The sequence below is a fragment of the Megalobrama amblycephala genome, linkage group LG16, assembly GCF_018812025.1.
Source record: "Megalobrama amblycephala isolate DHTTF-2021 linkage group LG16, ASM1881202v1, whole genome shotgun sequence".
In the NCBI taxonomy this organism is placed as follows: domain Eukaryota; kingdom Metazoa; phylum Chordata; class Actinopteri; order Cypriniformes; family Xenocyprididae; genus Megalobrama; species Megalobrama amblycephala.
In genome coordinates this window covers 6842659-6859263 of record NC_063059.1, presented here as the reverse complement: position 1 = coordinate 6859263, position 16605 = coordinate 6842659, and the positions used below count along the sequence as shown (strand labels likewise).

Genomic DNA, 16605 nt, shown 5'->3' with positions numbered 1-16605 from the left:
CACCACTCAATCGAATGACATACATTAGTGGAAACGGTGGAACAAACTGCCCACATTAAAAAAATACTGTGGAATGTGTTATCATTACTATGAAAGCATTCAGTATTCTTTGAAATTTGAAACAGACATGTGGTGTGATGTACTGTATGTACTCAATGGATTTAGTGTTTGAAAAGCAAAATTAAAGTTAGGTTCTGCTTATATTTGACAAAAGCATTTTTACAAAATTGTAAAAAGAGACAATTCAAATTCAATTTCCATTCAATGGCTCACCTTGCACTCTCAGAGTCACTACTTCGCTCTTCATTCAGCTTGTCCAAGTCTAGAATTCCCTTGACAGTTGGGGTTTTGATGCGAACTCCATACCTGCAGAGGAAAAAAAAAAATATTCCATGCACAGTCTGAAATGACAGAATATATCTTTAAATTCGAGTCATTTTTTACTGATTCCAATTACCTGGCTGATACCGAGTTTGACTTGCGTGGTTCTTCCAATCCACTAGGGCGGCCTAGGTCCAGAAAGTCTGATTTTGATTTCTTGGTGGCAATGCGGTCAGATAGAGAGGACACTCTTTTCATTCGAACCTGCTTTGGTCGAGGTGCTGCTTCTGGTGTAGCTGGTGGGGAAGCCTTTGTCTCTGGTTCAACAAGGAGAACTTCGGGTAAAACAACTGAACTTGTTTTTGGAGTTCGCCCAACAACAGTAGTGTTACGAGGTGATGTGGGAGTAAGAATATGGGAAACAGTTTTGTTGGGATCATAATAGCCAGCCATGGCTTGGTTGATGATAGCTTGGGCACTGTCTGCTTGATTAGATGTATCTGAGGAGGTTGTTACTTGACTCATAGATTGTTTGCTAGAGGGGCCAGGTGTGCTAGCAGCCTTTGTCCTTCTAGGCGTGGAAGACTCCTTCTTAGTCCGTGTTTTTTTCACTCCATCTCCAGAAGCTTTGGCAGTCCTACGTGGTTTCTTAACATCTGGTGGTAGTGAAGCTGCTCCGTTACTACTGGTGGTAAGTAGCTGGGTGATGGTATTGGAGGTCTGTACCAATGGGGTCACAATTTGGTGGACTTGGGTTGGAACGGTGGCACCCACAACTGTGGACAAGTTCCCAGCTGCTGCAAGTGTTGCAGACAAGGCATTGCTTTGCAAGAGGCTGGCGATTTGGGTAACACAGTTAAATGAAGGGGAATGTGGAGTCGGCAGCTGGAAGGTGTTGCTTTCTGGGTTTTTGACAAAAATTTGACCAAGACGATTAACAAGTAAAACATGGGGTGTGGGATCCACATTAGGTCCACCAACTTCCTTTACAGTAAGAATAGCATGACCTGGTAATGCTTGAGTAACCAACTGTTGTTGGGGTTCAATTGTTGATCTGGGGGTTGAAAAATTGATGGAAATCGTTCGTCCTGGAGCGGTTTCTCTTTGCATAGGCATGGTGTTGTACCCATTGATGACACCTGGAGCAGTGGCTGTCTGAATGGCAGTAGGCATTGCTTGGCACTGAGCTGATGGTTGGGAAATTACGGAAGAGGATGAGGAGACTACACCAACTGCTGTAGAGCAGATAGGCTGTGGGTAAGTGGGATGCAATGGGACAGACACTGTACCCGAAACTGGCCCATAAGTCCCGAGGGGTACACCAGTGGCTGACGGCACAGACAGCATAGACTCTGGTTTCTGTGGTACATTTGTGGCGATACATGGCATTGCACCTCCAGGAACTGAAGGGGCAGGATGCCTTGGTTCAACAGGTGGGTGTAATTTGGTTCTGAAACTCTCCATGGGTGGCAAGACTGTCTTGCCCTCAGGAGTTTGGACAGGGTACAAGGAAACATTTGCAGAAGTTGCCTGATTTGGGAATGCTGCAAAAGGAACTTGCACAGAGGAATCAGAGGATAAAGGTTCAGAAGTGGATGCAGATTTGGGCAACTCTGTGAAAGGAACAGGATTTTGTTGCAGTGGAGTTTGAATTCCATTAACTTGGCCTAAATCAAGAGAACCTTCTTGCAAGTGGTTGTTTGGATAAACTGTAGAGTCATCCATAGAGGACACAAAGTGACCACTACTAGGATCCAAGTACAATTCTTTAGATTCTTGTGGGTCAACTAGAGAATCCTGGACCGGGACCAGCTCTGTAAAATGTGCATTGGGTGAAACAGGATCACACCTCTCGAGAATTAAAGGCATCTCTGGCTCAACAATTAAACTACCATAGGTAGAAAATCCAGGGTTTAAAGACTTTGTTGAAACAAAATTAGTCATAGGGTTTTGTGGGTTTACAACCACCCCAGATTGCAATGATTGCAATGTTTGAGTTAGACCAAAGGAATCTTGTTCAGCAACAGCTTTTGAGTTGGACCCCGGTTCTAACCGAAAACTAACTGATGAAATATCAGATACAGGACTTGGAAAAGTCAAACACAGCCCATTACTTGCCGTCTGTTCATGAGGTACAACGTTGAGTGATTTGTGTGGCTTTTGGGCTTGATTTGACAACACACCCTGATGATTATCATTATTAGCCACACTTGTATCACTCTCTGTCCCATCATCCACACCATCAAGTTGGGAAATATGTCTCAAAGATGGAGATGTAGGTGTCTGAGAAGCATCCCTTTGAGCCTTGCAAGTAACCACTGTGCGAGTGAAGTTGAAGTAGTTCTCCATGTCCTCATCAGAAGAACTATTACCCCAGTCTTCCCTACAAGACAATCTCTGTGTAGATAATTTGGACTTCTCTTCATTTGTCTCCCAGAAGTCATCCTGGTTGTCTTCACCTTCAACTACAATTTGTGCACTGCAGTTCATGGCTACGCCTTCATTCAGCACTGTTTCTTCAATTTCAAGCTCGGTTCTCAGCTCAGGCGCTACAGTCAGGTCTGCCTCTAAGTGGAAGGATGTGTAAGGGAAATCTCTCTCACTGTCTAGATGATTACCTTTTTGTGTACCCAAAGGGTCTCCTAATGGCAAGGCACCATTTTCTGCTGGATGCTCCTGTGGTGAGGCTATAAATTTGTGTGGAAGTTCTACAGAGTCTATCTGATTAAAATCAAAAGGCCGTGGTCTTGTGGAGAAAAGGGTGGGAGATGTGAGGGATCGGTTGGTGCAAGGGGTGCTGCCCATGCCACCTTGCCTTGTGGACTGTGAAAATAGTACTGAGGTAGAATGGGGCGTCAATATTCCAGAACCCCGGACTGAGGAAGCACTTCGACCGACAGGGCGAGCTGAGGAAGAGGTCAGCAGGTTTTCAGTAGCACCAAGGGGGAAAACTGGGGAGGTAGGCTGGGAGGTTTTAGGGTGGTGGGAACCACCTGCTCTAGATGCAATTGGGCCTGCATGGGATCCAAGAGTAGGGGAGGTCATGTGACTGCGGGTACCGCTATTTTGGGTGTGTGGGCTATGCCGTCGTGGCCTTCGAGTGTCATCCAAATCACTGATAGTCAAGATGTGGTGAGGTTTGGATGGGGCAGCTCCTGGTTAAAAAAAATAAGAAAATAATCAATGATCAAAATGCTTCATATGAATATTGTGAAGACAATACAAGTGTGCAACACTACTTTGTTAAATTGATTTTGATTACCGGGAGAAGGCAGTGGTCTGGATAGTCCTCCGGCAGGTCTTCTGTTCTGGGGGTATGAAGGGATTTTGGGGCGGGCACCAAGGTCTGGTTTGGCAAAGACAGATCCCGAGGTGGAATTTGTTTCACTGGAAGGATTTGTTGAGGACAAATCCACTTCGAGGGCTTCAGATTCTAATGGAAATATATATTGAAATTTCAATAATCAAAAACGTACAAGACATCACTTTGCAAGAACAAACATCATACAATTCTTACCTGACTGTGGGCATGGACTGTGGGCAATTGTGCAATTTTCTCCCTGATCGGGCGACTCTTCCACTGGTTTTTCCTGAACAGGTGGCCGGACCTCCGTAACACGAAACGTGTATTTGCAGCGACGAAGGGGGTTTACAGTACTCCAATACCAGCGAGAGCATCTTAAAAAGTAGAAGAAACAAAAACTCTGTTGATGTGCAGGCAAGAGGAAATGGCAAGTCTAGTAACAACATTATGCCAGGAGCAAACTCCTCAAGAAATCAAAATCTACTTACTCATAACCCACAGGGAAAAGTTTTCCATGACAGGCAGATAATTCACTCAGCTTTCCAAGCTTTTCTACTAGCAAAGAACCTAACAGTTGAAAAACGACGTTTAAAACATTGTACAAACCTCCTTGTATAATAATGCATTATATTTACACATTACAGAATTTTATTTATGTCACCTTCAAGAACAAAAATACCAACCTATCATTAAATTAATCGACTCCGGCTCCAATCCAGTCAAAAACTTTCTGCGAAGACTTATCCCTTCAAAATCCACATAAACTCTCCGAAGTACTTCGAACCCTTGACCCGTGATGATCTGGTAAAGTACAGAAAAAAAAAAAAAAAAAAAAAAAAAATTCTCTTAACTCAACTGCACAAATAAGGCCATTATTTGACTAAATTTTAACTAAATAAGCAGATATATAGCTAAATAAAATGCGATTAAACAGAAAGCTTACTTTTCCACTTATAAGGTCACGGTGCTTGTAACAGAAGACTCTTTTATCATCCTGGAAGACACAGTTGCGAAAGCGGGCACACATAAAGTGGTAGTTGCTCTGGCACGAAGTAAGGCAGCAACCTACCGTTGCCCCTGTTCGGTTACACCGTTCACAGCGCTGTAGAAGGAAAGTTGGAACATTAGCAAATCCACAAGCAAACACATTCAAGTAAACTGTTTATGTTTAAATACTGACACAGTAAATTTCTATCCAGTAACAATCCATTAAGCATCATGTTTGCTAATTAATAATTCAAGACGGTATAAAGTGTCACCAATGGATCTGTTGAACTAGGATCATATGAGATTAATAACATACCATGAGACGACCTCGTGCTACAGCACTGTGGACATGCAGAAGTGAGCCATTATCCTCCTCGAACACCTCTGCAGACCACATGGTACAGTTCACATGAGCCCATTCATTTTGCCCAAGATAGAGCAACCTCCCTGCATCCTGGGAAAAGAAATGTATAATACAAAGGGTTGCAATTTCGATTTTGGTGACAAATAATATCTTTCACAGATCAGAGTAAGACTTGAATGCTGTAATTTTATGACATGGTATCTGAAAATTACAAATTTGTAAGCACCCGTTCAAGAAGTACTGTGACAGTACCATGGTACAATGATATTATCAGATGGTAATGCCATGATACTTACATTTATGCCATGTATGCATACCATATTGATAGCTATAATGATAATGATGTAATTACTATGGTATATGACTATATTCATATACCATAGTAATTACATGGTACTTTGCATATTCCCATGCTTTGTGTCTTAAAAAACATGGTATTACCATGGTACCATCCCTAAAATCCATATTAAGACCATATTGTAGTAACAAGCTATTATGAGGTAGAACACTGTGGTGAGTTTACTGTGAGTGAATGTCTTAAAAGTACTTACACTGGCCTTTGCATCACCAAATTTTTGGCACAGAGCGCACTGTCTCTCGTCGTCTTTTGACCAACCTGTGTCCAGCTCGGTTTTAGCTGGTCGACCCTTTTTCCCTTGGAGAAAGCATCAAAATCCCAAGTTAGGATGATTTTAGCACAGCTTTCCATATGTTCAGAAACAATGGTTGCAATTGTCATTTTATACTTTTGTGTTTATTTACCTTTCATATTCATCCGTAATGCCCATTTGTCCATAAAGTGACTTTTAGGGTTATGGGCCAAAGGTGTGGACAGATCCTCCTCTTCTCCCATTTTAACATCCACATGTCTTCCAGTTGTCTTTAGGGTGCCGTCCAAAGCCTTGCTACAGCCATCTCTCTCACGCCATTGAGCATAAACATGTTCATAATTTGGCGGCATTACGGCATGTGAAAGCATCCCACTGCGGCACAAGAATGCAATTGAAGGCATGTGTGATTATCCAAAGATACAATGATGTTTTTGGAAAGAATGAGACTGGAATAAGTTTGATGACGCTTACGCTGGCAGATGTTTAGAGCGTGGATCCCATACTTTAGGGTCCTGACTGTTGAACCAACCATAAACGTCCTCTAAGAGCTGAAAAGGATTGAAATTATATAAATGCATATAAATATAAAGACAAGCTGAAGAATCACAAAAAATAAGCATCTTATGAGCATTTCTAGGCTGATATTTAGAATAGCATGCAAACATACAACTTTGTCTCATTGTTTTCAAATAATTTCATGATGAAAAATATTCATGCAATGATATATATGCGTACAAATATAAAGCCAAAGTCACTTGACAAACTGCCAAAAGATAGTTTTATCTTCTTGGAAGCAAAACTAACAGTCATATCCGCTTGATTATAAATAAATGTGTATATTTAAACAGTCCATCATTAGTCTGTTTTTCACCAAATGACCTTTGCTATTCTGACTGGTTGGGTGAAAATAACTTTGGTGTCAAATTAAAAATAACAGGAATCTGACCGTGAGATAGTACGAGCGGGCGAGGGAAGTGGGTCTTTGGTCCTCTGGTAAAATTTCCTCTTCCTCCAAGTTACTGTGAATCACCTTCACCACGTCCTCATGGAAGGATTTCTGCTTAAGAAAACCACAAATTAAATTAATATTTCTTTTTGATAGCCTGTTCATTCTTAAACCAAAACACAAAACGACCCTTGTAATTTGAGGATTAAGTTTGAGGTCGACTAGCTAACATCTGCCAACAGATACTAGCAATTAACTTGCAAGAGAAGGAATGAACGTTTATTTAATAGTTTGTTTTTTAAAATGTTGTCGTCTCAAAATTACATGTACATCTATAGCGTTCCCACTCTTTTTTGGAGGTCATTTTCCAGGACATTTCAAATTTCATTATGATGGGAATAAAAGACTATGGGATCACAGATTCACAGCCTAAAGTAATATATTTCAAAAGTCTTTAAAACTGTATAGCTTGTTTTAATTTTGTTATAATTTACTATATATTATTGACGGTATTTTTTGGAAGCACACTTTTTATATTATATCCTGAATTATGTTATAATGTATATTTATATTATATTTATAAAATATTTAATAAAATGAACCAAACAATCATAAGTAATAATTTAATGAATTATTATATAATAAACAAAGAAGATATCACAATTGCATAAATAATGCTACAAGTGTAATAATGTGTAAAAATAATTACAATATTGAACAGTAAAAAAGGACTTATACTTATATACTTTTAAAATCACCACCAGTTGGTGGCAGCAAATAACGATTTTAACGAGCGAGTCATTGGAGTCATTCTTTTAATTGATTCATTCAGCTCCGAATCCAATGTTAGCTTCACTTCCTGTTTCCTGAGATACCTTCATCTGATCGATTTTTCCAAGGCAGCATAGATGTATGCTTCGCTGCCTTTGATATCCCATAATCCTGTGCTTTCCATTCTGTGACAGTTGAGCTAAAAAAATAAAGATGGCGTCCGAAAGTTGCATTCGCTGGCCAGTTTGTGAGTAAATGTACATTTTTGACCAACATTTTCCACTTTTGATGTCATTTCTAGCGAGAAATTACTACTGTAACAATTAAATAGTTCTCATAGTTCTCACCAAAGCTCACGCCATTTTGCTGTAGATCATTAAACCGTTACACTGCCTCAGAAGTCTGTCCGAAATCAGTTTAATGAGGTGACTTCATGCATAAATGCTGAATTACAAGTCATTGCTTGATAAGGCAGAGAGGCAGTAAGTCTAGGTTTTTGGACACAGCCTTATTCATTTACTAACAAAGGAAATGACGGTCAGTATGAATGGATCATTGAATCACTTTCTCAAACAATTCATCCAAAAACGCTTTTCTGCTGCGGACAATATATTGACAATATATTGTCTAAAATGAAAGTAACTTCTTGTTTACTGAACTGTTGCAGAAAATTAATATCACATTTGCAATAAGTAGCCTACTACTATATTACCACAGATGATAAACATATAGCACACCTCAAATTTCAAACAGGACTGAGCTAAAGTCTTTGCCTAACCCTCATGTTTACCACACTAGTCTGAGTTGTGCAAGGAATTAATGAATCACTGAAATGTGTAATTTACTGTGCATCGCATCAGCGGCATTACTAATGAAAACAGTTTGTCATGGGGATGCAAGAAGTTTCAACATTTCTGAAGCTTAATAGTAAGATTTATCGCTTTCCTACCCTTTCTCAGGCTAATGCTGTTGTAGTTGTACTAATGATGTAGTTTGCTGCGCCGAGCCCTTGTGTATCCAAATAATTAGTTGCAATGCAAGTATAAATATTAACAAGCGTAGGTACCTACCTGAACTTGTTAATATTTAGGTACCTCACTGCAAACACTGGCATCATCACTATGTAAACAGCATAATTCAAAATAACTCAAAATATGTGTGAAAACTCAGCGGTTCAGAACATAACACGTTCTTTTTCCAGGACAACTGATGTTTTCTCTCATTTTCCATGTGTTTTCCAGGACGGTAAAATTGCTTTTTTTCCCAGGTTATCCAGAACATGTGGGAATCCTGATCTAGCAGTAATTGCTCATAGTCACGAACACAGCTAGTTTATTAATGATACGGGACGTCACACACTCCAAAAGCATGGTTAAGCTGCACAGTCAGATTGAACTAAGGAATGTGGACTAATTAAGTGAAAATCACTACAGTGTAGAGCAAAGAGGGAACCTTACAATCCCCATTTGATTTTGGGTCTCAAAAAGCAAACAGTGTTTTCCCTTTGTTGATCTCAGACCTAAAACAAGCACATTTTCAATAAACTGACCAAGGATGTGTACAGGCCTTCATCAAACTTCTTTCCAATAGCATGGAAGTCGCAAACAGGCAAATCTTCAACTCCAGTGTTCGGGGAACCCAGTGCAGCACACTAAAAAAAAAAAAAAAAAAAGACAAAACACTAGCACTCCATAAATAACCAAGCAATAATTAACATACATTAATTTCCTGTAAATCTTCCCACTTAGAGTAAATAAATGTCTAAATACAAAGAATAACAATACTGACATTTCTTTTTCATTGGGCTTAATTTTTTTTTTGTTTGTTTTTTTCAAGATTTATTTTTGGGGTGTTTGCCTTTATTATGACAGGACAGTGATTAGACAGGAAGGGAAGTGGGAGAGAGAGAGGGGGACTGGATCGGGAAAGGACCACAAGCTGGAACTCAAACTCAGATCACCCGAAGCGCATTGCCGCTACATGTCGGCGTGCTGCCCATGAGACCATTGGCGCCAGGGCTGGAATGTTAAAAGCAATGTAAAAGCAACTCTGTTTAGTTGTGATATCCAGAAGTTTATGTGAAAACAGACTGGTTTCATAACAAACCTAGTGAAACACTGTAATCATCTGCCAACGAAAAAGTTAAAAAAGGGATAGTTCACCCAAAAGTGAAAATTCTGTCATCATTTATTCACCCTCTGGTTGGTCCAAACCTGTATACATTACTTTATTCTGTTGAACACAAAGGAAGATATGTGGGGCACCAATGATTTCCATAGTATTTTTTTTTCAATCAATGGTGCCCCAAAGTGGCTTGGTTACAAAATATCTTCCTTTGTGTCCAGCAGAACAAAGAAATGTTTACAGGTTTGGAACAACTTTAGGGTGAGTAACTAGTGAGTAACTAGTGACTAATAGTGAACTATCCCTTTAAAGGTGCCCTAGAACCCTTTTTCACAAGATGTAATATAAGTCTAAGGTGTCCCCTGAATGTGTCTGTGAAGTTTCAGCTCAAAATACCCCATAGATTTTTTATTATTCAATTTTTTAACTGCCTATTTTGGGGCTTAATTAAAAATGTGCCGATTCAGTGCGTGTCCCCTTAAACATTGCATAAACAAAGTTCATACAGCTAATATAACCCTCAAAATGGATCTTTACAAAGTGTTCGTCATGCAGCATATCAGATCATGTGAGTATAGTATTTATTTGGATGTTTACATTTGATTCTGAATGAGTTTGAGGCTGTGCTCCGTGGCTAAAGCTAACATTACACACTGTTGGAGAGATTTATAAAGAATGAAGTTGTGTTTATGAATTATACAGACTGCAAGTGTTTAATAATGAAAATAACGACATGGCTTTGGTCTCTGTGAATACAGTAAGAAACGATGGTAACTTTAACCACATTTAACAATACATTAGCAACATGCTAACGAAACATTTAGAAAGACAATTTACAAATATCACTGAAAATATCATGATATCATGGATCATGTCAGTTATTATCGCTCCATCTGCCATTTTTCGCTATTGTCCTTGCTTGCTTACCTGCATAAAGTCTGTTGATTTGGCTGTGCTGCTGGCTACTGGCTTGTCTAATGCTTAGAACATGGGCTGGCATATGCAAAATTTGGCGGTGTACATATTAATGATCCCGACTGTTGCATCACAGTCGGTGTTATGTTGAGATTCGCCTGTTCTTCGGAGGTCTTTTGCACAAATCAAATTTACATAAGGAGGAGGAAACAATGGTGTTTGAGACTCTCTGTATGTCATTTCCATGTACTGAACTCTTGTTATTCAACTATGCCGAGGTAAATTCAATTTTCAATTCTAGGGCACCTAGAGTAAGTATTTGAAAATAATGTAACTGGTTCCCAGTGCTTCCCAAAACTCCGCACTCACTGTAAACTGAAGACGTATGAGCAAAACAGACTATAATTAAATTGTATTGTAGCCATTTCATGGTTTTTAGTTTTAATTTGATTTACAGATGCTTTGACAAATCCATAAATGTTATAATAAAATGTGGTTTTGGTGCATTATGAGAATACATTGAGGAATTTGTACACAGCTCAATAATGGCAATATTGTCTTTTTTGGAGCTGCTTTACAGCAGAATTAAATTCTGTTTGGATCACTGATACAGGGAACAATTATATAACTTTTCAGACTTTATTCACCCCAGAGCCTTTCAGGAACGTGGGAACCTTGAGCCTGGGAAGGAACATGAGAAATTCTGGAAATGTATTTTTCAAATGTTTATGTGATCCCCGCTGCTTTTTAAACAAACAACAGTATCCGGTAGCTGTAACTTTAAAAGTACAGCATACTAGGTTTAGGAGAGATCGGATACCCACCTCCTTGCAGGTGACCAGGTGCTTGGTGAGGGTGGAGCTCAGCAGGCAAGACAGCACCCTCTCTAAGCCAGTCCTCAGCTCCTGGTCGAGCAGTTCCCTCCACCCCGCTCCATTAACATCCTCTCCATCGGGCAGCTCTTGTAAGCATGGCTGACAGGAGTACACCACACTCTCAGGTAGACTCGACAAGATTTCATACAAGTCATCTGTGAGAAAAAATTTGAAGAGTCAGCCACAGAAGCAAGCAGTAGATTTCCAATTGCTGATTCAGCTTGTAAAAATTGTACAGAAATTTTCTCAAGAAAAAAAAAATATGTCTCAACGTTTCTGTATAATATTGACAGAGCCGTCTGTGACTATATTTTTTCTTCTTTAGGCAACTCCCTAAAGAAACCGCATCATTCAATAAACAAATGGTAATGATTGCTAAACATACGGGTTGAGTAATAATGCAAGAGTCTGCTTAGCACAGCACGACAAATGTGAGCTTTCTCATGTATTTCTCTTGTAAGAGAAACGAGAAACGAGAGGATTGCAAACGTTTAGGCTTAGCCTGTGAACACAGTTCAACGACCGAAATAGTGGAAGGAAACAAAAAATCTCTGCGGATACAAAGGAATGTTTTCTTTCCAGCCACAAACAAAAATGATCAATTATCCTAAATTGCACAATAAATAAGCATAAAATATTTATTTAAAAACCGATGGTATCTGGAGCTTTCTGTTTTGTGAATTTGGCAAAAAGTGTAATTGAAATACAAATAAATAAATAAATAAATAAATAGATAGATAATGATAAATTTGGATTGCATGTTAAAATGTATTATTACAATAGACAGATAAAATAGAACAAATTGAGATCAAATAAAATTAGATAAGATTACATGAAATAATAATAAATAACTAAGGTAAAATAAAATAAAATAATCCATCTGACTATCCCACTCTGCCCAGCCTTTAGCAGAAGGTACGTCTGAAGAGGTCACTCACCTGTCAGACCTTCACATTTAGCATGGACCCAGTGGTTACATGTGGAGCACTGCATCATCTGGCTATCGTAGTCATTATCTTCATAACACTTGAAGCACATGGTGCAGTAGTTACCTACACACACAGAAAATCAACTTTGTGCAGATGGGTTCGTTTTCACATTAAGAATAAATATTATAATGGTCCATTTGTAAATACGTTTCATGAGATAATGCCATCCAATTAAGATTATCTTTACAGTCAGGGCCTAAAATTAACACCAAATTGCCAAATGAAAATAAAAATCGGTGTTGACAAGTATATGAAAGAGTCAATTGACAGTTGGCCAGTAACATTTTTATCCTCACAACGTAATGTTGTGAGAACATGAATGTGAATAAACATGAACGGCACTCGAGACAGTTGACGGGCCAGCGCTGCCTCGTCACGAAAGTTTGAGCCTTGCCAATTTAAATATTCAAGCACAAGACGACGCAAAAGGGAACTCGATTCATTACTCACGCACAGCGTGGGATGTTTTCTGAAAACAAAATTCTTGGCATATCCTAATAAACACAGTAGGTTATGGCTTAAATTAATGTAAACAGTCAAGAAAGACAATGTACGAGTGTGTAAAGTATCAGTATATTGGATCCGTGCATTATTTCCGTGCAGCAGCTTAATAAACCTGCTGCTATCTGTGTCATTAATGTTAATCAAACAACAAAGGACAAAGAGAAAATCACTCACTGCTCTTGACTCAACTTTTGTAACTTTATTAATGATTATTAAAGGTGCTAAAGAGGATGTTTTGTTTTATACATTTTTGCAATATTACTTGAAACTGTCTTTACTAACTGATAAAAGACTATTTATTAGGTGCACTGAAAGGAATAATATTAATATACATCATCTGTGCACGAGGTAGGGCCTTAAAAATATCAGCCATTGGCCCTCTGACTTGTCAATCACTGCCATGACGATCCATGTGAGAGACGCGCGGCTGCGCGCTCCAGTAACTTTCCACACTCCACAGGCGCTGCATGCAATGTTTTTGTCAGGAGACAGGAGTAACAACTGCAGATTATGAGTTACCTGCGGTAAATCCGACATAATGAATCCACGGCTTTAAGTCACGCACACACTTTACGATTGTAAGGCCGATTATGAATGTAAATTGATACTTATGACTGATCGTGCTCAAACGCGTCCAGTCAGAGCCAGTTGCTTTCAGTCTGCGATTACAGTCGGTGTTCAAATTCCATGTGAAAGTATACAAATTCAGGAGCAGGAAACAATCGCTGTATGTTGAGCATAGTCAGAATGTTTTAGCTAGTCGTTAAATGTGTGCCCGGCTTAATAACACAGCGAATGCCGGTGGTAAACACTCGTGCACGAGTTTTGGGAGGCGTTCCCTCTAAATGAGCTGTGAAGGAGGGGGGTTGTTCTTACCCATGCGCTCATTTCAAAAACTCAGTCGACAAAAAGAACCTCTTTAGCACCTTTAATGAACTGCCTGTTTTTGCAAAAACAGTGTCATGACAGGTGAAAAATATTTATGGCCGGTAAATTTCCTGAAGTCACCGGCCATTGGCAGGTGTAGCAAAAAGATAGTTTTAGGCCCTGTTTATCTGTTTATACCTAAACCTACAAACTACAACCTTACACCCATTAACATATTGCTTAAGTATTATGTATAGCAAAACTACACACACACACACACACACACACACACAATATATAATATATAATTTATACACACACACATGTATACAATCAAACCAAAATTTATTGAGACACCTTGAACATTTCATTAATACAGTTTATTCACTATAGTTAAAAAAAATGGTATTAAAATATGGCAAGATCTCAGAGTTAAACTGTGTCAGAAAGAATTATTCTTAATTATGTCAGATAACACTTAAGCAAAACATGGTCAGGTCAAAGTGTCTGAATAATTTTTGGTTCCACATTTTTATCAATTTTACTGGTAGTCCACTGTATAAAGAATATTTAGGTATAATATGTCACAGTTTACTTTATTTGCTATCCTCACTTACAAAAATTAACTATAGTGTCCGGCATCCACTAGTAAAAATATATCAAAAATGTCTGAGTAATGTTTGGTTTGACTGTATATATACACAACTAACTTCACTATTTAGAGCAAACTGTTGACAAACCCTGTCACATTCTAAAATTTCAACATTTCATAAAAGCACATGAAAAACAAGAAAATACGAATGACAAAAACTAAATTCAGGAAACTCCTGCAACAGATAGCTGTTGAAACAGCTGCAGAGCATAGGCAAATGCCAAATGATGTCAGCATGTTACGCCAAGAACAAAAATACTCAAGAACTTGTATTTATAAATATTACTTTGTAGTTTGAGCTACTCTGACGGGATGGGTGACGACAAATCTAACAGAATCCAAAAGATCCTGGAATAGCTTTTTTGTTCAGACCCTACAAGTCTCACCTTGATCAAACAGCCTAGTGCAGTCAGGACACAGACCCTTGTCATGATTCCACTCAGTGTCCCAGCTCTTTCCTGGTGTCACACCACAACTCTTGCACCGGATGCATGTCATACACACCTAAAAAAAAAACATTTTCTCCATAAACTCAAACATCATCCTGAAACTGTAACGGGAAGGATTAGGTTAGGTTTGATCAAAAATGAAAAGATCTGTCATTATATACACATCCCATTATAAATATTTTATTAAATAATCACATAATAAAAGATAACAGAATGATCATTTGTGGGTGAACTGAATTTTACAATATAAACATGAATGTGTCCTTCAGAGTCTTGCGTTTGTTATTTCACCTAATCCTAACGGAAGCTGTATATTTTTTGTGGCTTGCTCTGACATTCTGATGAAAGAGCGATGTTATGGAAGACTTCAAAGCATACTGAAACTTGTAGGTCTTGCACGTCGAGGAAAGTCCCTCTGTGGACAACTTACCCAAGGCTTCTTACGTTTGTTGGGTTTGGGGTAGTTGGGACCCAGACAGGCAGGATGATAACAATTTTGACACCTTTCACACTCCAGCAGAGGCTGCAAAAACATTGACCAGATGTAACAAGACAGAAACATGTGTACACTACTGTTCAAAATTTTGAAAGTATTTTTTCCCCGAAAGAAATTATTACATTTATTCAGGAATGATGCATTATACCACTGTTTGAAGCAACCGCATGCCATATTGAAAAAAAAAAAAAAAAAACAAGCTGAAAACACTCTTCCTGAATTTTTATTATTACTTTTCTACAGCACTAAGCTTTAAATAAAAATATAAAATAAACATATGGGCTTTTTTCCTGGTTGCATTAGCACTGCCAGTAAGAACTCTGAAGTGACGTAAACTTGATGGTTAGGCGGATATTTATTTTCACGGCTCAGAGAACAGCTCAGCCAGAGCCCGTCTTGATTTGTTTAGGATCTGTTTAACAGTCCTGTCTAATATGTAAATAGATAGAACTGTTATAAAAGATAAAGTAGACATTATATGAAAAAGTATTCGCTTTTGCCAACTGGTTGATGCCCAATGTCACTAGCTGAACAGAAATGCATTATGTTTCGCTTGGTCTGCTCAAAGTCCCACTGGATTTTCTCCTTAGCATAAGGTTGTGAGGTCCATCTATCAATATTTTCCATGTTTGTAGAGTTGGTTTGTGGAGTAAATATACAGGCTGAGTACACAGCTTTTTAAAAACGGCAGGTGCTGGTGTTTTGCGTGCATTCGACCAATTATACTTAAGTCACTGGTAGTTCCTTTAGTGCTGGAGTGCTGGGTTAGACCTTTTACACTCTAAAGTAGTTGTGATTCGCCTCTCTCACAGTAACATGATCTAAACACACCTCTTATCGTGCCCTTGAACGATTACGTAATCTTGGCATATAAAGACATTTATAAGGTTATAAAAGACATTTTTCAAATACATGCTGTTCTTTTAACCTTCTATTCATCAAACAATCTAGAAAAAGTGTCACAGTCTGCACAAAAATATTAAGCAGCACAACTGTTTTCGACAACAAGAAATGTTTCTCGAGCATCAAAATCATCATATTAAGATTTCGGAAGGATCATGTGACACACTAAAGACTGGAGTAACAGCTGCAGTTCTTTTAAACTGTAATAATATTTCACATTATTACTGCTTTTACTGTATTTTTGATCAAATAAATGCAGTCTTGGTGAGCATAGGAGACTTTCAAAACCAAATAAAAAAATGATCAAAACCAGACTTTTGAACAGTAGTGCGTCACAAAATGTTCACAACAAATCTGCTCTACACACCTCAAGAAATTCAGTTAAGATCATTTCAGATTCTTATTCTTGAGTTATGACCTTTAAATTAGTGTTAAACCTTCGCAACGCAATGCAATGCGTTTGTGTAAAAAAAAAAAAAATAATAAATTACAAATTACAAAATGCTTGCGCTACTTCCTGCGCCTTC

The 16605-nt window shown here is 38.5% G+C and overlaps 1 protein-coding gene across 1 annotated transcript in view; it reads right to left on the bottom strand.

Moving 5' to 3' along the window:
• The window catches only part of LOC125248738 (histone-lysine N-methyltransferase 2B-like), a 45420-nt gene that overhangs the window by 14440 nt on the left and 14375 nt on the right, over positions 1 to 16605 (bottom strand). The window contains 17 exon segments of the mRNA XM_048160842.1: positions 274 to 366; positions 458 to 3476; positions 3584 to 3754; positions 3839 to 3999; positions 4114 to 4192; positions 4309 to 4426; positions 4569 to 4727; positions 4929 to 5066; positions 5528 to 5631; positions 5739 to 5959; positions 6059 to 6135; positions 6534 to 6644; positions 8854 to 8955; positions 11168 to 11373; positions 12157 to 12270; positions 14617 to 14734; positions 15110 to 15202. Of these exon segments, the coding sequence (XP_048016799.1) occupies positions 274 to 366; positions 458 to 3476; positions 3584 to 3754; positions 3839 to 3999; positions 4114 to 4192; positions 4309 to 4426; positions 4569 to 4727; positions 4929 to 5066; positions 5528 to 5631; positions 5739 to 5959; positions 6059 to 6135; positions 6534 to 6644; positions 8854 to 8955; positions 11168 to 11373; positions 12157 to 12270; positions 14617 to 14734; positions 15110 to 15202 (5084 nt within the window).